The 20,437-nt window shown below is 44.5% G+C and overlaps 1 protein-coding gene and 1 long non-coding RNA gene across 15 annotated transcripts in view; both read right to left on the bottom strand.

The window, feature by feature from the left end:
- Positions 1 to 10,227, bottom strand: part of LOC125333032 — a 21,176-nt gene extending 10,949 nt beyond the window's left edge. For 2 of the 9 annotated variants that reach the window (XR_007206722.1, XR_007206717.1), the window contains exons 1-6: positions 7,769 to 10,227; positions 7,155 to 7,639; positions 6,421 to 7,047; positions 6,125 to 6,269; positions 4,812 to 5,044; positions 942 to 4,693 (exon numbers count right to left, since the gene is read on the bottom strand). This is a non-coding gene — a long non-coding RNA (uncharacterized LOC125333032). Of the gene's footprint in view, positions 1 to 941; positions 4,694 to 4,811; positions 5,045 to 6,124; positions 6,270 to 6,420; positions 7,074 to 7,154; positions 7,640 to 7,768 lie in introns of all 9 variants that reach the window. The other 7 variants (XR_007206720.1, XR_007206723.1, XR_007206718.1 and 4 more) reach the window with 7 other exon arrangements.
- A 605-nt stretch (positions 10,228 to 10,832) lies between these two features.
- Positions 10,833 to 20,437, bottom strand: part of HTR2C (5-hydroxytryptamine receptor 2C) — a 267,610-nt gene continuing 258,005 nt past the window's right edge. For all 6 annotated transcript variants that reach the window (XM_048318517.1, XM_048318522.1, XM_048318516.1 and 3 more), the window contains one exon: positions 10,833 to 12,101. In XM_048318517.1, the coding sequence (XP_048174474.1) occupies positions 11,269 to 12,101 (833 nt within the window). In that variant the 3' untranslated portion in view covers positions 10,833 to 11,268. The remainder of the gene's footprint in view (positions 12,102 to 20,437) is intronic.

Raw genomic sequence — 20,437 nt, forward strand, 5'->3', positions numbered from 1 at the left:
CACTCGCCTTCCCAACATCCTGAACCTCACTAGAATTTCAGTAGTAGGCTTTTATCCCATGCTTACATAATTACACTAGTGTATTTCACACAGTAGTCTCATTACAGTGTTTTAGTTCATTTGCTGTAGTCCATAATTAATACTTTTAGTAAAGGACTTTTAAAATCCCTCCTTTGGCATGCTCTGCTCTTATTGTTCCCAGCTGATGTCTGGGTTCCACGTGTTTTTACCATCTAAGCTCCACATGTTTAGTGAGACATGTCTTTGTCTTAGCATACCCATGAGTTTAGAGTCTTCTTTCTGTCTTTGACTGATAAAGTCTTAGAGCCATTTGCTGAAGAATAAACCCAACTTTTCCTACACAGCTTTTCTGTCTCTAGAGAACGTCAATACTTGTCACACATACCAAAGCATGATCCTGTGCATGCTGCAGGGAAACGCAAAATCCATTTAGTCTGTCATATTCTAACTGCTTTTGGGAAGTAGCAAATCAGGGAAGATGAATGCCAAGGTCTCTGAACTCAAAAATCACCCTTCTTCTCTCACTGAGGTATATTTTTAAGCTGCCAGCAAGAGAATAATTTGAAAATCAGTTTACATTCCGTTTCCTCACATCCATCCTCACATTTTTAAATTTTTCTGTCTGGCCTCTCAGTAGAAGTGTTTCAACCCCCATAACTTGCCAATGGCTGCAAGACATAAAGGAAGGCTGGCGTCTTGCACAGGAACATAGGAATTTCCACCTGAACATGAGGAGGAACTTCTCTGTTCCCTCTGTGAGGGAGACAAAGCACTGGAACAGGCTGCCTGGAGAGGTTGTGGAGTCTCCTCTGGAGATATTCAAAAGCTGTCTGGACACGATCCTAACTAAAGCACGCTTGGGGATCCTGCTGGAGATGGGGTTGAACAAGATGAGCTCCAGTGTTTCCTTCCAGACTTACCCATTCTGTGATCTCCCAGGAACTCTTTACTCCTCTTGCACTTGAGGAAATGGAAAGGCGGATGATGTATCTCACCGGCTGAGGCATCCGTGCTGAAATTTTCCCTCTTGTACGGGAGCTGGAAATTCCATGGCCACTGGGTGTCAGCATCTGTGCTTGGATGAAAGGACGTGGAAAGCAGGTGCAGCATCGGTGCGGCCAGAATTTGGTATTTAGTGCGTGAAAATTAAATAGGGGGGGATAATGGCTCTGTCACCGTTAGAAAGAGTCCTGTTCTTTCTGTCCTGCTAAGCAGAGAGGTGTCACCCCTTTGCTCCATCATTCAGCTCGGGTGTGACTGAGGGGTAACATCGCCTTGTGCCTCGTGGCATCGTCACCATGGCCCAGTGCTGCTACACTGCCCAGATCTGCATCTCCCAGGGTACATGCCAGCCAAAACCAGCCCTTGCTGCTGCCCTCCCCCATGCTCAAGGCACTGAGCACCCTCAGAAATGTCCCACCAGCCCAAACTGGAGGTTTGGCCCTGCCCTGCTGTGTGTCCCTGCCTCACTCTGGCACCAGCTCCTTCACCCCTGAGCCACCATGGATCTCAGCACCCATCCCTGAGCCACTGCAGCTCCAGGGAGTGCCTAGATCTTGGAAGGACAGCACAGCCCTTCTGGCTGCAGCTTCTAGATGTCAAGGCTTTGGGATGCAGTAGCTAATGATATAATCTAAAGAGCTTCACAGGCCATGGCAGGTTTGCAGCTCGCTGCCTTGTGCGGCATTTGTACATTTGAGAGCATTTTCAATCTCTTTATTTCTATGTAGGAGCTAAATTTTCTCAGGAGGGTCTCTGGTTTTCACAGCTTCAAGGCAAACAAATACAGCTGATGCATGTGCTTAACAGAACAATTTGAGGCAACATATTGTGGCTGAGCCGTCCGAACAGCTGAAATTGCTCTGCAAACTGTCTGTGTCAAGATACTCTTCCTAGAGTATGGAGAGATAAAACAACCAGCTGAAAAATGACAGACACCACAAGGCTTAGCCCAAAATTAAGGATTCATGTCCTTGCCATCCTGGGCTGCTTGCCTCCTGTGTGGATCTGCATCCAGACACAACACAAGACTGCTACATTCAGGAAATAAAACGCCATTTCAGCAAGTTTTACACCATTAAACACATTTAAAAAAAAAAAAAAAAAGGCAACTAATAACTAATTTAAAAATATTAAACATGGTTTTGATATTTGCTTTCTTGATGGGTCTGCCCAAGAGACAATCTCAGTGTTTAAGTGGGTCTCACTGCAGGGAGAGCTCAATGTGGGTGCTTCCTTAAGCTGGGAGGCTGGATGAGCACGGTAGCAGCGCTGCTGTGGTCCCCAGTGGTGCCTGCACTCATCTCTGATAGCAAGGACAGCCTGCACAGCACCTCTGGCTTCTCTGAGATGCCAAATGAGGTTGCCCTGCCTTGCCTTTGATGGAAGGTGGGAAACGTTCCTGCAGTTGCAGTGAGGGGATTTGAGCCATGACCATCAGTGATCATCCAAAAACGATGTTTTTTGTTTCCTTGCCTGAGAAGCTGTGAATGGAGGTGACAAAGGCATGTCACACCTTTGGTGTGCTTGGATTTCCCACCTCACCAAAGCACCAGTGACTTGCAGGAGTTATTTTCATTTGGGGAAAAAAAAAAGTACTTAAAATCAGGGGTTTTTACAAACCAGGGAATACCTTCCTTTAATGTTGCCTAAATACCTTTGTGATTTAAAAACAAACAAAGGGTGGCAGAATACTCTTCACTGGAATTCATGCGGTAGTGGAGAAAACATGCATAGCAGACAAACATGCAGAGCCTGATCTTCCTAGGGATTAAAGCCTCTCTCCAAGGCTGCTCTTGGCCATGCCACCCTCCCCAGGCACTCTCCCTGCATGGCCATGGCACACAAGTAACAGCAAACAGATGCCCACAGTGTGTTAAACCACCCAGAGCAACAGCTCTCCTGCAGAAGACACCAACACCAGCAGCACACGCAGATGTGAAGCTGCTCTAAATTTTAACAAATGCAACCAGGCAGTGGCCTGACGTGAGGTGAGCGTAGCATAAAATGGCTACAGAAAATTTACACAGGAGAAGGAAACAGAGACAGCAGACACAGGATCCCATCCTGTCTCTAGGTATCCAAACATCCCAACAGGGTCTGACTGCAAAGCCAGGGCTGCCCAGGGAGCCTGAGTCATTGTGCCACCAAGAGGTCCCCACCTGAGGCATGAAGCCCAGAAGAGAATAGACCTTGCCTTTTATCTGATGATGTTCCAGCTCTTAACTGTTGAAATGGAAATATGTCCCAACCTTTGGGACTCTCAAATTGATCTTGGCTGGTAGCTCCCCAGAAGTTTGTGCCTGTGATGCCAATTCATTTAGAAACACTCACACTGAGAAAACAATAACCTTGTTGCCTGCCAGGTTCAGCAAAGTTCACTCTTAACAATGGAGAGCTTAAAAGACCAACAGCACAATTTACTTTACTGAAGCAAAAGCCTGAAGTTCCTGGCTACAGCAACAAAGAAAAGTGTTTTAAAAGTCAGGCAGTGCAAGCACAAAGCAGGGTCAGCCCTGAAAGCTTCTCACCAGTGTTTGTTCAACCACACCAGCTGAAGGCAGCCCAAAAGGGTATTACCTCAGTGTTGTGGCTCTCCTGAGCAGACTGAGACTATCTCCAGTAACACCAAATGTCCACGAAAATGCTGTTGTATAAACAAAACACACTGACGTGACTGCATGCAGCCAGGCCTGGGCTAGCCAAGCTGGCTGATTCTGGATGCTTCTGAGAATGCAAGTGAAATACTGCCTCACACAGTTTGAGGCTGGCTCAGGGCTGAGAACACGCAGCCTTCGCAATGCCTTGACTTCATCTTGTCCTGCGTGTGGGAGATGCGCTGACTTGGCACGGCCTCACCTGCCTTCCTCCAAAATTGTGGCATTTTTCGTGGCTTTGCTATAACTTGGAAGGACCATAGCCCAAAAATAGCATTTTTTTCTCAGGATGTTTGTTCTTCCCACATTTTGGGACGTGTCCCTGGGGAGGTGCTGCTGTGCAGATGGCTGGCTTGGTGCCTGGGCTCTGCCAAACCAGAGGATGAGGACAAGTGGGCTGACTTGGGCCCTCCTGCTGTACCTAGGGGATAAATTCCTGTGTGAATGCAAGAGCTGAGCCCTCACTAAGCATTTCAGTTGCTGTTACTGCTGCCTCACCTGGAAGTGCAGTCCCAGACTTGGAATGCCCCACTTGTTAGAAACCTGCTTCTAATTCTTACTTTATTTCTGCCCTTTCTGTATATCAGTGCCTTCCTCTAGCTTAAATAGCTCCTCTCTCTCCTTAGTCAGAACAAGAACTCCCCGATATCCTGATGGAGAGCCTTTTTTGCCCATCTTTGGCTGCTAGGAGGAAAAAGCCAAGGTTTCTGCTCTTTTCTCATAAGGCCCTTGTGTCCTCACACCGTGCCTATCACCAGGGCTGCTGCTCAGGCCCAACACAGAGTCCCACCTATTCTTTAAAGCAAAAGTATCAGCTACCTACAAACCAACAGGGAATCACATTTATTTACCCTTAAGGTAAGGGGTGAAGGTCTGGCAAAGGAAAACCACCACTGCTGACCATGGTTGGCTGCACCACCGGCTGTGTTGCAGTCAGTAACTCATCCCTGCACTTTGCTGAATGCTCTCACAGGACAGCCTGGTGCAGGATGCAGGCAGCTTTGTCTTCAGTACACCTAGAGAAGGTACAAGAGAGAACAAATGCTCACTTTAGGGTTATCCCACCCGTGCTCCAGCCTTGTGGCCGCGCTGCAAAAAGAAGAGGGGGTGAGTACTTAGCTGAGGGGGCCAGACCTTGCCACGGCTTCACTGGTGAGTCACTGCAACCTGTGGATCTTCTCTGGACACCTTCTGGGACATGAATTACTGGTGCCTGTAGGGAAGGAACCCCCAACACAGCTGAGATCTCTGCTGGGAATTTGCACTTCTCTGTTGCTTTGAGCAGTGTCATGATCTTTGGGAAGTGCGGGCTCCACAGGAGAGGCACTGAAGTCTTCCTCCCCAGAATGTCACAGAAAATGTTCTAGCTGTCAGTCAGAGAAAAGGACCCAGATTAAAATCTCCAGTGTCTTTGATGAGCATCTGTCACTGGCACCCACCTGTCCTTCTGCAGGAGGAGACACCAACATCAGCAGCACACACAGATGTGAAACCGCTCTTAGTTTTAACAAATGCAACCAGGCAGTGGACTAACAGGCACTAGATTACAGATATTTTTTTTTAGTGTATCAGAAATTTAAATCACTCAAAGTACCACAATTAGATCCTATTAAAATTATACGTGGGATAATTTGGCTGTATTTTAATTAAACATTAATTTATCCAATTTATGCAATTCAAGCACAGGAAAATTCAGAACAGTGGATTTAACATGCCCCTGTGTGGTGCTGCATGATTCATTTTTCAAGTCACTTAAGTGTTGGTGCCCACTAGAGTAACAAAGCAGCCACCATTGTCCCGGGAAATTGCTGGGGAAATTGTATTTATCTGCTGAGAGATCCTTTGGTTTTGGGGGAAGCAGAACATAAGACAACATTCATGAGAGATGTAATACAGAAGAAAGATTGTTCCAGAGTCTCAGTCTTCCACAATAATTTGTCACCCGTTGCCTGCTGTGAGCAGTCTGTATAATTCTATTGTTGTCACCACCCCAGAGCAGCCAGAGTTATTTGGCCTGTACCACCACTAGACACTTAGCCACTTGCCAGGCCCCTCCACAGATCCTTGGAGCTGTGGCCCAGGAGGATGGGCTTGTGCAAGCTTTTCAGTGGTTGCAGTGCTCAGCAAAGGGTGGAGCGAATCCCACTGGGCAGTGCACCGGGACACGCTGTGCTGGGCCCTAAAACAAGCACCCTCTTGGAGGAGCCATGTGGGAGATCTGCCCAGAGCAGAAACCCTGCTGCTGCTGCTGCACTGCCTCCACGTGTACCCACACACCCTCCTGCTGTCAGCAAAAGCTGGGATTTAGGACAGTCTTAAGCAAAATTTTTCAGTGTGTAGCTCATGCACTTGACTGTTCATTAAAGATGTTCTGGTGTGGTTCTTTAATCAGCAAGTGTGCCTCGTTGCATTGATTGTCTGTTTTGTATAGATCCAAAATCCCTCACCTGAAGCCTCCCCATCTCCATGTTGTTATGGGATTGCAGCATCCCTGCACAGCTGAGAGGGAAGGGCACATCACAGAGATGTTTTCGGACAGCTTCAGAGCACAGGTTTCAGTGTGTGAAAAACAAACAAGCAGAAGACCTGAGACTTAGAGAAAAATGAGGGAGAGACAGAACAGACAATAACAGCTTCATAGCTAAAACTGAAAGAAACAAAAGCTTTTTTTTTGATACAGGCACCACCACAAACTACATTATGACTGGAACAGCCCCCATCTCACAGTGACATCGGCACTTACATTTGATCTCCCTGTCACAGGTTTCCTCCCCGGCTTTTCAGATACTCCCATTTTATCAAGAGAAGACTAAAGTGTGATGACATCTCCTGTGGCTCTCTGGGGTCTCTGGGGTGTGTGTGTTCATGTGCACAGATGCGAGCACACATCTGTCTATCTCTGTCCTCCTGCTTCACCTGCTCAAGGCTTGGTGGTCTTTGCGTGCCTTTTCCCAGGAAAAAGCTTCTGATGCCTTTTCCGCCCCCGAAATGGAGACAAAGCCAAGTGCAGTTCTTGGCATGTAGCTATCCTGATGATACTGTGACACAGAGAGGAAAGCCATCCAAGAGACATCTGCTCCTTTGTCACATGACGGGCTCTGCTTTTGGAATGCACAATTTGTCTGCTGCAGTATCAGACACCCTTCATGAGCTCAAAGTTAAACGATATTTCTGAAGGGCTGCTTGTGGTTTGCTTTTCTTCCTTAAAAGATGTTTCTTCTTTGGAATTTGGGTCTCCGTATCCAGGGCCCTCATGGCTCCAACACCTCGGATGCTGACTGGAAAGAGAACTGGACACACTCCACACCAGTGATGAAACTCTTCGCAGGGCTCTCCAGAAGAATTGCTCTAAGGATTGACATGAGTGTCTCTGTAGGGAAAACAGCAAGACCCACACTGCTCATGGTGATTATTCACACATCACCTAACATTTACATCTTGAAATTATCACTCAGATAAAAACTATTGCGGACTTACAGTTGTTCAGACAATAGAGAGCCGTGCTGAGGTGGGATGCCTTGAGACTCCTCAGCATTGGCTCTGAACCCTCTCGCCTCCCAAATGCTACAGCCTCTGGGTATCTGCTCTTATCTTCAGCAAGCACAGGGAGGAGCAGGCCTTCTCCTCAAAGCACAGTCTGTGAGGCTCACACAGGTCCCCAAAGCCACCATGGCTGATCTCACGGATGCTACACCCCAGACCTGGCTGTGTGGGGCAACATGAACAGATGCAGATGAGCCAGCTCAGGTCTGGAAACCAGACTGCCCAGCCATGAGGTTTTGTACACCATGGCCAGCCTTGCTTCTGGCCTCAGGCAGGGAAGACTGCAAGGCCCTACAGCTCAGGAAAACACCAGTTCCAACCTGGGCTGCCCCCAGGAGCAGATTCTCCAGTGCAAGTCAAAGGGGGTGGTCTGTTTGTTGCGTGTGTGCTGTCCCGTGAGCCCACTCACACAGCTCCATCTGGTTTGGGAAACAAAGCAGACAACATATCTCAGCCTCCAACCATTTCCAAGGAATTATCTTCATTTCTTCAGTCCAAATCAAAACAAAACATTACCAACAGACACTACTTGTAAGACAAAACTGTACCTGAGCTGAGATTTGAGGACTCACACAGAGCTTCCAGCAGGTGTTCCCGCAGGACAGCCCCAGGCAGGGCTTCTGGAGGCACCAGAATGGCTACATCTCAGGAGAAGCAAGGGAGCTGTGGGGACAACTTGACTTTGGTTAAGTTTCAGAGAACTAAATTGATTCTTCAAATTTACGTAGTTTAAAAATTGTAAATTTTAACAGTTATTCCTGGAGGGAGCAATTTGAAGAGGGAGAATAGTCTATCACTGCTTTCACATTTAACAAGTTTTGGGGTTGGGAGTGTTGGGACATCTGCTGACACTAATTCCTGTGATTCAGCAGCTGTGGGCCATACTTTAAGTATACATCCTTATCCTCTTTTGTTATTGATTTGGTTTTTTGATCAGGACATATTTTAACTGGGGACAGATGAAAGAAAGAGAGGGCATGTTCACTTATTTATTTTCTGATAACCATAAAAAAAAAAAAAAAAAGAAGAATGATTAAACCAACAAACTTTCTTTAATAAATTAATAGCAGCATCACAAAGCCCTGATGTGAATGACCCAAAGAAAGTTGGGTACATGACAGTATTTAACCATTCACAGAAGTGTTCTCCCCCACTGGCTGGGAGGAACGCAGGCGCTGTAAGGCAGTCCCCTTGGCTCTTCATCCAAACAAGAGATGGACATCAGAACAGGTCCAGCTGAGGTTGGCATATTTACAGTTCTGGCGCTGAATTTTTTTAAAAACACTTATAAAAATTCTGAAAATTCTCTGTTCAATTCTCGCTATTTACATCCAAATATAGCAGGTTCCCTTTTTGCCCATACAACAGAACTGGCAAGGGTGAGACATGAAGGCTCCTATGCAAAGACAATGCCTGTGTGCAAACTTACACTGAGCTCGAGGGTGCTGTGGAAAATGAGCTATTCACACGACTGACAGATGTGCTAGAAGCTACTGTAATTCAACTTATTGCTAAATGCTTTCAAAATCTGGTCAGTTCTTGTATATATATGTGTGTATATATAAGTACAAACTCACATGTGTATATACACACATATACGTGCTTGGAAGAGATGTGCTATAAATTCACCCAAAGGGGAAATAAAATTTTAAATGCACTGTTATTTTTCTGATTTTTCTGTACTGTTTGAGATAATAAAATCTGACTCAGGGTAAAGGGCAGTCACTGAAGGTGCAAGTTTTTGTTTCTGGCCAGTTGTTTCCCTATGGATTACCTGACCTTTTTGGAGAGGCAAGTGGGTTCCCAAGCATTCAAGCCCACGGTGGTATCTGCAGGCTGGCACACGGAGCAGCTCTGCTGCCTTCTGCAAGCAGTAAGCTGGACTCTGCACTGGGATATCTCATCTGCCTGCAGGTTAAAACTATGGATTTATCCCAGGAGGGGATGAGGGGGAAAAGAAGATAATCAACTTCAATGCATCAGTCTGGGATCAACCCCTCAGCAGATACAACCCATATGTTGTGTTTTAGTAGTGGCCTCAGCAAGGTTGTTGCTGCACACAGCAGTGCAACAGCACAGCGTCACAACTGGCAGAATTTTCCAGTTCTTCTACAAGTTAATTTTAGTAGAATGAACAGAGCAAGCTTAGAGTACAAGCAATTCATGTAAATAAAATGCGATTTATCCATGCCTAGCGTAAGCTTCTCTGTTTTGACAATTATCTTAGCCAGAGGCTGTCAGTGATGCTAAATGCACCCATGTTAGATGGGCACTGCAGCATCTGTGTAGTAGTTAATGAAGATATAAAAACCTTATGGGTGATATCTGGTGTTAGACAATGCTCCACATAAGGAAATCTGTGTGAGAGGCATCACCCCAGAGGCACAGTGCCAAAAAGACAGTGCCCTGGAGGGTTTGCATACACAGGAATGCAGAGGAAAAATAATTCAAATTATACATGGTGTCTATTAAAAGCAGATTACTTAAACTGCATTCAATCCCAATGTGGATGCTTTCATTAAATATGTAAGTAGTGTTAATATGATATACTATAATTTACTTTGGGAGTAAAATGGAATCAATCAAATTCAAAAGTTACTCCAGATTAACATTCCGTGTAGACTAGCTCCAGGTCTGCTTCCTTCCTGCTCCTGGTCACCGTTTGCTTTAGAGCCATGACACCAGCAAATGATTCCAATCATGTGCCCTGTTCAGCCCTCCTGAGACAGGAAGAGGGACCCTGGCTTACACCTCTCTCCAACATTCCCCAGGGAGGCACATCCTGCCCCTCACAGCTTGACCCTGGCCAGCTCCACAAACAGAGAACCTTCTGCTTTAGGCCCAAAGCAGTGTCCTATCACCAGCAATGTGCTGAAAAAGAAAAGCAAGTGCCAAACCAGCTAATGAATAACTAGATGTGAGGAGAGAGAAGAGAGAGAGGAGAGAGAGGAGAGAGAGGAGAGGAGAGAGGAGAGAGAGGAGAGAGGAGAGAGGAGAGAGGAGAGAGAAGAGAGAAGAGAGAAGAGAGAAGAGAGAAGAGAGAAGAGAAGAGAAGAGAAGAGAAGAGAAGAGAAGAGAAGAGAAGAGAAGATGAGATTTGGGCTCTTCCAAAGCTAGAGTGCTCTTCTTCAGGTAGGCCAAAGCCCCTGATCCTCCAGCAATCTATGAGGGCAGTGCTGGCCACACTGAGCACACAGCCTGCTCCATCCCAGAGCTGATGGTTATCTGCAAGACTAAAAGAGGGCTTTTAATGAATCTCAGGCTTTCCATTTATTGAATGTTTGAAATAGGTAACTGGGGATCACTCTGTTTCTCACAGCTCTTCTCCAAGTCTGAAAGTGATCCCAGTTAGGACTGCAAAACCACACCAGAACTGCATTCCCTACCTTCCTCAGGGGAGCCAGAGCCTCCTGAGGAACAGAAAGAAAACACCAGGATTGGAGAGGGAGCCAGAGTCTAACAAAGGTCCCTTGAAGTGCAAGATTGACCCAGTATGGCAGAAGCCACTACACATAACAGGACATGTCTGGCCAGGTGCCTGCACAGCCACTACGCTGTTGTGACGTCTCTCTGCCAAGTTTCTGTAAAGTCTTTACACGGCACAAATAGGGGTGAGGATTTAAAGTATATATTTACTGTCAACTTGAAAAAGAAAGTTATACTGACCAAGTCTAATAGCATGTATTTGATATATAACTATTAACGTGCCATTCTGGACTCCAGCAAATTCCACCTGAGATAAATATTCAGCATTTTTGTTCATGCACTGGAAGAAGAATTCAAACATTTTGTCCATGACATATGCAAAGTAACTAATAGTTCTGATCTAGTATTAACAGTAAATATAGAACCTTAAACTTCACTGCAGTATATTAATATATATTATTTTAAGTACTGGACTGGAAAGACAACTCTTTTTTCTCTTTAAAAAAAAAGAAAGCTTTGTTCAGAATGCAGTATTTACATTGTCCTTTGACCGACACTTACATTTTTACACAATATATTTTGGCTACAGATACACTGTAGCAAAGGTCTGTGAGAGTCACTTTTACACACAGCTCACTCTTTCACTTACAACATTACAGCTGTTTATAGAGAGCTCTGAAGTTCCTGGTTGCATCTCAAGGCCCTCCTCAGCCTCATCTAGTTCCATGCTATTGAATTCATTGCCATTTCGATAACTAGTTAAAGTCAGGTCTTTCCCATATAAAGCTGTTGAAGCAACATTCAGACACTGATTCTGCCGCAGTGCTGATTTTTTACTGGGCTTGTACTGGCAGCGGATGTAGTTGGAAAAAGCCCTGCGGTAGGTTTTGTTGAAGAGGGTGTACACCAGGGGATTCACCCCGGAGCACACGTACCCCACCCAAACAAACACGTCAAGGAGTTCACTCAAGAGGTCCTTGTCGCAGGCTTCCTTGCAAAGGACAGACATGACATTAGTGATGAAGAACGGGCACCACATGATGAGGAACAAAAAGAAGACGATGCCCAGGACCTTGGAGGCTCTTCGCTCGTTGTTGATGGACTGCATCGTTCCCTTCCGGAAAAGCACTGCCTCCTTATTCACAGGGGAGTTCAAGTGGGATGCCCCCTCGTGATTGTGAAGCATTGAAATGTTCTCTGTGTTGTTTTCCTTCTTGAGGCAGTTCACGCTGCTCCTCCTCTGCTTGGGCACCTCTCCACACATGAACACTGTGGCCTGTCTCTGCAGCACCTGGACAGTCAGGCAATATGTGATCACCATGATGATGAGAGGGATGAAGAAAGCCATGAAGGATCCAATGAGGACGAAGTTCTCATCGTTAAGGACGCAGGTCCCATTTACAAACACCCTGGAGTCATCCTGCAAACCAATGACTGGAATAGGCATAGATATCCCTAGGAAAATGAAACCAAAAAGGAGACTGTTACCTGGACAGACGGGGCTCCAAAGAGGCAGCAGAGATGATGCAGGTCCTGCATGCATTCAGCTCACTGCCTAAAGCTGTTTGGAAGAGAAGTTACAGCTTCCAGCTGAAAGGGAAAACATTCAACACTCCTGGGAGCACAGCTCCAGGGTACGACACCCTCCACCAGGAACAGGGGCAGCTTTACTGTGCTCAACAGCTGACTCAGTGAATGCAGCCTAACTCCTGTTTTTCTAGCATTAACTGGAATTTTTGGGTGCAGAAAAGGCAGTCACCACTCTGCTGTGTTCCAGCTGACCACTCCATACCTGCCAGTTTGGGAGGGTTTTGAAATCACTGACATAGGGTAGAAAGGAGCAAATTTTAAAGAGAAAAAATTTCAAAATATGAAAGAATTACAGCTATGAAGATTTAAAAGCACGGTTCTTACAGTAATTAAAACAATCCTGATAGAAAAATGGCCCCTTTTGTCATGGCATCACAGACACATGGAAGCAAAGTTCTGGATCTCAGGGCCCTTGTGGGCAATCTCAGCGCGAACAGACTGTTCTCTGCAAGACATCACTCAAATATTTTTCACATGTACTGAGATCCAAACTTCATCCCTTGATCTGTAAGCTCAGTCCCACATCAGGACAGACACAAAACCTTCCAAAAGCAACAACATATTTTGGAATACCACAACCTGTGTGTACAGGAGAACACGGAAAACACGTGGTGGGCCAGATCTAGTTACAGCATCATGGGTTCATCTAGTCTTTGGCAAGTATCAGAAGTTTAGAGCCACAAGCTTCAAAATGGGCACAAAATGGGGCAGCTGTAAGCACTATATCTTAGAAAATTCCAAAGCAAGAATTTGCATCCAGACCTGGTATTTAAAATAACCTTTGAGAGATTTATCTTCATGATCAATCTTACAAATCCTTGATCTCATTTCTAACTCCACAATACTCAGTGGCATTCAGTTCCTCAGCCTGTCATCTGAACAAAGTTTATTGCTCATTTAAATTTGCTGCCTGATAACTTCCTTTGACTGCCCTCAGTTCCTGTACTGTGAGAAACAGTGAATAATCACTATCTGGTCACCTTTTCCACCTTCCTAGAGATTCTATAGACCTGTTATCATCTTTCCTGTCTGACATCTCTTTTGGAGCTGAAGAATGCCACTCTATTCACTCTCCTCATGTCAAACTCATTCTATGCCTTTGATTATCTTCCTTCATTTCTTTTCAAGTTCCTTTCTACCCTTTTAAAGAAACAAAAAAAATCCTGCACATCCAAGCAGTTAGAGAGCAACAGAATGAATTCTGTGCTCCCCTCTGGGCAGCTGGCTGTCACGGAGCACCACTCCTCAGACACATCTGTGGCTGCCCATGCCCTCCTTGAGCTCTTCCACCCGAGAAATAACCAATACTGAGGCCACTGTTGTGCCTGGATTGCTTTTTTTGGAGTTGCTGTGAACACCACTGATCTAATCCTGTGGGACTCTGAACTTGTAAACAGGAAAAATAACATGCTAAAGAGATTAACCAGGGCATTTTTCCCACTCCAGCTAAGTGTTTTCCAGGATTCTGGAAAATTCATCTGCAATTTGTCATTACCAGAAAATTACCATTTGGCAGTAATCAAGTGACGGAATTTCTTCTGAAAATTAATGATTATAAATGTCTTCTGTGATTGTAGCATGTGTTTTCCTAGCTCAAGTACTAGGTCCAGGGTTTGTTTTTCTTTTCCTCTACATGCCAATGCTCATCAGTTTGCCCTTGGCAAGGCAGCTGACTCCTTTTTGATATGTTACTTGTTATCTTGCTTGTGTCAATTCCCTGCAACTGCAATAACCTTCATCCCATAAATCCATCATTAAAGACATCATCCTAATGCCTTGGCTCCATAAAACCACAGACATATGGGAAATGGTGGAAGTTAGACTGAGCACTCTTTACATGAAGAAGAAATCTGAATTAAGTCAATGGCATTACAATGGGACTACATTTGCATGTATAATTTTATGCTTTAGTGCCCTCTCTAACACCTACCCTTTGAAAAAAACTCCAAAATGAATGAAGTTTATGAAGTTATGAACATCATTTAAGTTGGTGTTACTGCTTTAGCCAAGGGAAATGAGATGAGGTTTCGGGATATCTTTACACATAAACTGACATTTGTGTGACACACATAAAGCACATTTGGGAAGAATAACCTGGTTCTGGGATATGATGGATATACAAATCAAGAGCATTGATGGCAGCCTACAACTCTGCATGAGCATGAGATAGCTCAGCATTAATGTCAGAGAATGAGGGGGTAGCTGCTGTAATGGCAAAGTGTCCCTCACCTCTCACATAACAAAGTGAGATTTCAGACTGAGAATGCACAGAAGAAAGAGAGCATTAAGTCTTTATTTGCACTTTCTTCCAGTCTGGGAAAATCCCATCATTAACAGCAGTAGGAAGAAAGATGCCCTCAGAGAAGCTGCCAACACACTTTGATTCAGCTGTCAGCTGGATTCACAACTGCTGAAGGGGCGGCACTACCCTCATCTCAAATGCCTTCTCTCACCTCACACCTCTCCTTTGAAACTCATTCTTTAATATATGATTTATCACCAATCCACTGCAAAATTGAGTCTGAAAGGGAACTAATTCTGTACATACCTTAACCAACAGGGACTAACTCACAGTGAGAAGTGAGGAAGGTCTCGGACACCTCAGAGAGGCTTTGTTCATGGGGGATTACTGCAAAATCGCTGCTGTCACAATCCCAAATGCACTAATACCTGCTTGCAGACACAGCTCACAGCTGGCCCTTGTTTTAGCAGGGGTATCTTGATCACCCCTAAGCATTCCCAAGCCTCCTGGACATGGATGAACATGGATGCCTGCCTGACTCGAGTTCTGCTGTTTGAACAAGCACAGAGAAGACATTCAGCTCCACTTGACTCCAGCAATCCACAGCACTAACCATGCAGTTTCAACTGTCCATAATTTAAGAACTGAGGTCACTTAGTGAGAGAATACCAGACTCCCTACACCAGTGCAAGGAGAGTGAGTTTCAAATTAGCCAAGAGGCTCTGAAGCCGACTGCTGTCCACAGCCTTTCTTCAGTGCAGCTCTCTGAGCCCCTGTGCAGAGCATTTCATGAGTTTCTCCCTAACACTCCTCATCAACAAACATCAGGCTGACTTAGTGAGCTGAAGTCTCCAGCCTCAGAGGCATTTTCCAGTTGTGTCAAACAACCCTTTCTAACTAAGGTGGCAGCAAATTCCCCAAAAGAGGCAGCACCACTCCAAAAACTTGCACGGCTGAAGTGTTGCAAGCTTACTGCATATCACAGTGCTCTTAAGAACAAATTTGGTCCTCTTGTTTGAAGTCTGAGCAGTGTCTGGGGCAGCTGGTTTTGCCCCAGCAAGAAGAGACAACCAGTTAGTAAGTCATGAACCAGGTTGAGTGAGTACACTCAACACTGGGAGCTTTGGGCACCCTTCTGCCAGGCAGCAGCTTGAGCAGGACATCCCTTCACACCACAGCAGAGAAGGTGAATGTAATTTTTTTTTCTCCTTTACCCTCCTTTGGCTTCTGTTTGACAGAGCAGCAGGAAGTCACACAGAGAGTGATCCTCTGGATCACAAATCCAATTACAAGTGTTGTCCTAACTGCTGCTTGTCAGCTTTAAAGATGTCCTTAAGCCAGTGGAAATGTTCACCAAATGGGGCTGAGGATACAGAGTAATAGATGCTCTTCACAGATTCTAAATTAATAAAACAAAACCCAAATGACTGCATATACAGATTTACAAAATATTTACTAGAGAAAAAGCTGGCTAAAAAGTCCAAATTGACATTCACAAATATTTAGACTTAAATGTAAAACAATATAGTTTTTGTGTTTAATACCTTGTTTTCTTCAGTGAAAGCCCATGAAACTGACAGAGATTACAGAGATTACTGAATATCTGTGTCTTTGATGGTTAATTCCACTAAAAAAGGGAGTAATTTCCACTCTTCTACGAGAAAATATTTTCTCCAAGGACAACCACCTAACTCAAGAAAACAGAGGCCTGCATATGGGTTTACTCTGTTTTTCCATGTGTGGAATTCTCAGGGCTGAATACAAAAAGGGTCACATTTTGCTGCAGGTACATGAGCTTGGGAAGGCCAGGGTCCACCTTTCCGAGTGTCAGCACTGAATTCAAAGTCTGCTGTGTCCATGGCAGGAGCTCTGCTGATGCAGGTGGCTTTGGACTCCACTGTCACCCTCCTGACATTTACAGACAATTGAAAAGGAGAAAGCAAAGAGAAAGCTGTGTGCCAAACAAGACTGTGGCTGCCACAAATGCAACACTGTAAAAATGAGAACACTGCTGAACACTACGTGTTCAAATCCATATCTTTAACCTCATATTTAAACAAATATAAGCAAAAATAAACCTCACATTTAAACTAAAACAGATCTGTTTGGTTTCTTAACTGAAATGTCTCACAAAGTGCCTGCACATTTCTCTAACTCAGACAGCAAGAAGCAAACCCCAACAGCCAGCAGCCCCCTGATTTGCAGTGTGCAAGAAAAGGCACTGGGTTCAGAAACCAAAGCTCTTCAGAGGAAAATTGGAGAATGTTGGCTTCTGAAGTGTTCAAAATCACTAAACTTCCATACTGTCCCCATATTTCAGCAGACTACCTCCTGTACTGATATTGTAATAATGCCCCTTCAGGGCTGGATTAGGTCTAGTTTTATCTAACCATTCCAATAAAATAACTGTGCCAGCCTTGTATTGGTTTAAAGTCGAAGCTAAAAGGGGGATGAACTTTGAAGGGTCTCCCTGCCCACAACAAGCACAACTGCAAACAGATGAAAGTCATTACTGACTGCCTGAATGAGCTGCTGACCTTTACTCAAACCTTGGGAGAACACTGAGAAACCTGAGCCCAGATGGAAAACCACCAAACAACAGTATAAGGCAGAAGAAATAAATTATTTTCCCACCTGCCTTTCTATTTTGCTAAATTACTTCTTTTGGTGTGCATTTGAAGGAGGGTGATGGGGCTCCTGCTCACACAGCTGCTGCTACCAGGGCTGGGCTTCCCCAAGCAATCAAACAGTGATGGTTGGACTGATGCTCAGCAGCAGAACCTCAGACACAAGACATCAGCACCTCCCTTGCTTGTGGGAACAGATCTGGTGTGATGGTCAGGCTATTTCTGTGCAAAATTCTTCACAGATTGTCACCATCTGCTGCTGTCCCAGGCAAAACCTTTCACTGACATCTAATGAAAACATCCAGCCAATCCAAGCACCCTGAAATCACCTGAAATCCCAAGGTAGTTTCCTTGCTACGAATTCAGCTTGTTATCAGTTAATATAGTCTTCCTCACCTTGATAATTCTTGCTACTGCGCTAGGGAGATCAATGACACTCTTGGGAATCATGGTACAAACAATAAAAATGTCTTTAGACAAAATAACTTCGTAGATGGCTCAAACAAGTAGGAAACAGGCAGATGACACCTTAGTGTTTTGCTGTAGGTCATAAAGCAAGTGTTTCTGTCTTATCCATGAGCAGAAGGCAGGTCTGAGAAAGTTTTATGAGCAGAAGCCAGCTCTACTGCTCCACCAGAGCAAAGTTAATGCCAACTCAGCCCAGCTTGCAATGCTAATGCCACCTCTGCATTCTGGTGAGGCAAAAGTTATCAGGACCACCACCACAGCACCTCTACCTACAGGCCAGTCAAGTATGACCCCCATACTTACAAGAGGAGAATTTTAGTCAAATATACACTGTCAGACATTCAGTGTCAAATATAAAAAGGCAAAATAGTGTTTAAAATACATTCATACAATTTTCTCCCAAATCTGGAGAGATATTGAGTTCCCTTAGGCTTTACTGGTATGCAAACATTTTTCTCAGCAATATATGTTGTTACTGTCCTTCTACCAAAGCAGTGCTCATAGTCAGGAATCTGTGTATTTTTCCAGGACAGGAGGGTGCCTGTCTAACCTTTGCTTCACCAGTAACAGTTGTCTTAGTACTGCTTCTTCATCTCCAAGGATGAGCCACAGAGCCAGCCTGCTTGGTGGGAAAGGTTTGAGAAAAATCCCAGCAGCACATTTTGACCTTGCACGTGCTGTCTTCTTCATTAGCAGTGTTTTTGCCCTTTTTTTCCATGAAATATGTCCAAAGGCTTATGTGCTAACCTGAAGCATGCAAAGAAATTCCTGGGGTTTTGGTCTTATCCCAAAGCATGATCTCTCAGGAGCAACTACAGCCCAGCACAGAGCTAAGGGTGCAAGGAGCAAACACATCCCACCAGCACATGAGTCATGGAAATGCCTTGCTGAGGAAGTCCCTGATCCCATAGACACACTGATGGGCAGAAATGCAAACCAGAACCCTAAATGTGCTCTGAAACTGTGACCTGAGGGAGGCTGTGAGAGCTATTCTAGGCCTCCTTTGTCTCCATGCCCAACCTGCCCTCAGCATATCCCCCTGCCCTAGGAGACCACAGTTCCTTTTATATCAGTGGTGCCACTCCAGGCACATTCGTCAGACTGAGGATTATCTCCAGTGGGAGAGGGGAAGGCTTAGCTGGTACCTGGAGGCTCTTGAAGGACATCATTAGAACAGCTTGCAAGCATGAGTCTGCTCAGCCCCTTTGAGAGACAAATACTCAGGGCAGAAACAAAAAGCTGTTAGATGTAAGTTCAGTTAATCTGAGATGAGTGTTTACTGATCCTTGAAGCACACATTTATACCTTTCATATTCTTTCATACTTCTATGAATAGATCTCCTCAGTAAAACAATGAAGTACTATGAAAGTTAAATGGGGATTTAAATTTCATTTTCAAACCTGAATGGTTTATCGTATACACGAACCTCAGGTACCTGAAATCAAAATCATAATATCATTAGTGAGTCAGAGAAAGAATGAAAATGTTTTCAAACACACACACACAATTTGTGGAATCTGCCTATGGCACTGACACACAGCAAAATTTAAAGGATGGCCTTATCTCAGTCACTTACGAACTAAATTGAATTTACACTGCTTCTGAGGATGTAAAACTGTGAGCTGGAAAATTGGTAGCATGTGTAATTTCAGCACTCTATAGCAAATGACCAAACCTTGAACATTCTGGGAAGCAGAGGAAAAGCCCTTCCAGGCACATATTTGTGTCACAAGGAACTTCAGAATTAAAACCTTTCAGCTATTTTCATATCAGAGGCGATGTGTGTGTACTTCCACATCAATGAAGTGCTTTCATTCAGATTTTCAAAGGGATACTTTGTTTATTTTAATATTACCCTTTCTCCTGTATGACAAAGTGTGCACCCAGGGTTTGACTGGTTCCTCATCACTGCTGCTGAGCACTGCATGGAGACCTCCACTTGTTGCCAGAGTGGCCCAAGGCCACCTTCCTCAGAGCAGGACAGAGGGAGTCTGCTGAGATGGTCAAGTCCACATGTTGGTTGTGAAAACTTCGATACTACACGAAATCTGAAATCTTGAAACAATACCAAGATTCTGCCAGCAGGCTCACACCTAAATTTGATTTTCATTTTCAATTCTGAGGATATTTCTGTTGCCTGCATTTCTATTTCCAGCTTCAGCACAGTTCTATCTAGTACAAAACTCATTTTTACAAGCCCAGCCCTTGACAGCAGCCACTTCTTCTCTAACTGAAGACAAAATTCTTGCTGAAGTTACGTTTGCTAAAGCACAGGACAAGTGGCTGTAATGTACTTTAACCTGGAACAACGAAGACTTTGGAAAAGATCCACTCAAAATGAAATTGTCAAGAGACAGGAGGACTCTGTTATGCTCTCCTACTTTAAAACCTAATCATATGTTTAGGCTTGTGCAACTTGACAAATTTGTAGCTCAATGAGCAAAGAACCTCTTTTATATTTTGCTGTCGGCATTAAGCTTTCAGAAAAAAATTGTATGCAAAAACCACTGAATTAAGATAAATTACATGCTTTTTACTTCTTATTTTGAACTCTGATTCAGAAACTGAACTCAGGATTCTTTGCATGGAATGCATTTAAAAGTCTCTTCATCTGAAGCAGGACTTAGGAAGTGCAAACTGACCAGCCTGCACTTAAGTGCTGCTTTGAATTTGATACCTAATCACAAACAGAAATGCACAAACTCCTTCATGATACTGAACACCGAAGTGAGGATGGATTCACTTAACCTATTTCATCCTCTTGAAATTAGCACAGGATTTCACCAGGCCTTTCCAAGTGACAGGTAGTTAAGGGCCAGAAAACAGCAACAATACACTTTGAGTGAGTTCTCTTTTATTCCAT

Source organism: Corvus hawaiiensis, chromosome 14 (genome assembly GCF_020740725.1).
Source record: "Corvus hawaiiensis isolate bCorHaw1 chromosome 14, bCorHaw1.pri.cur, whole genome shotgun sequence".
NCBI lineage: Eukaryota > Metazoa > Chordata > Aves > Passeriformes > Corvidae > Corvus > Corvus hawaiiensis.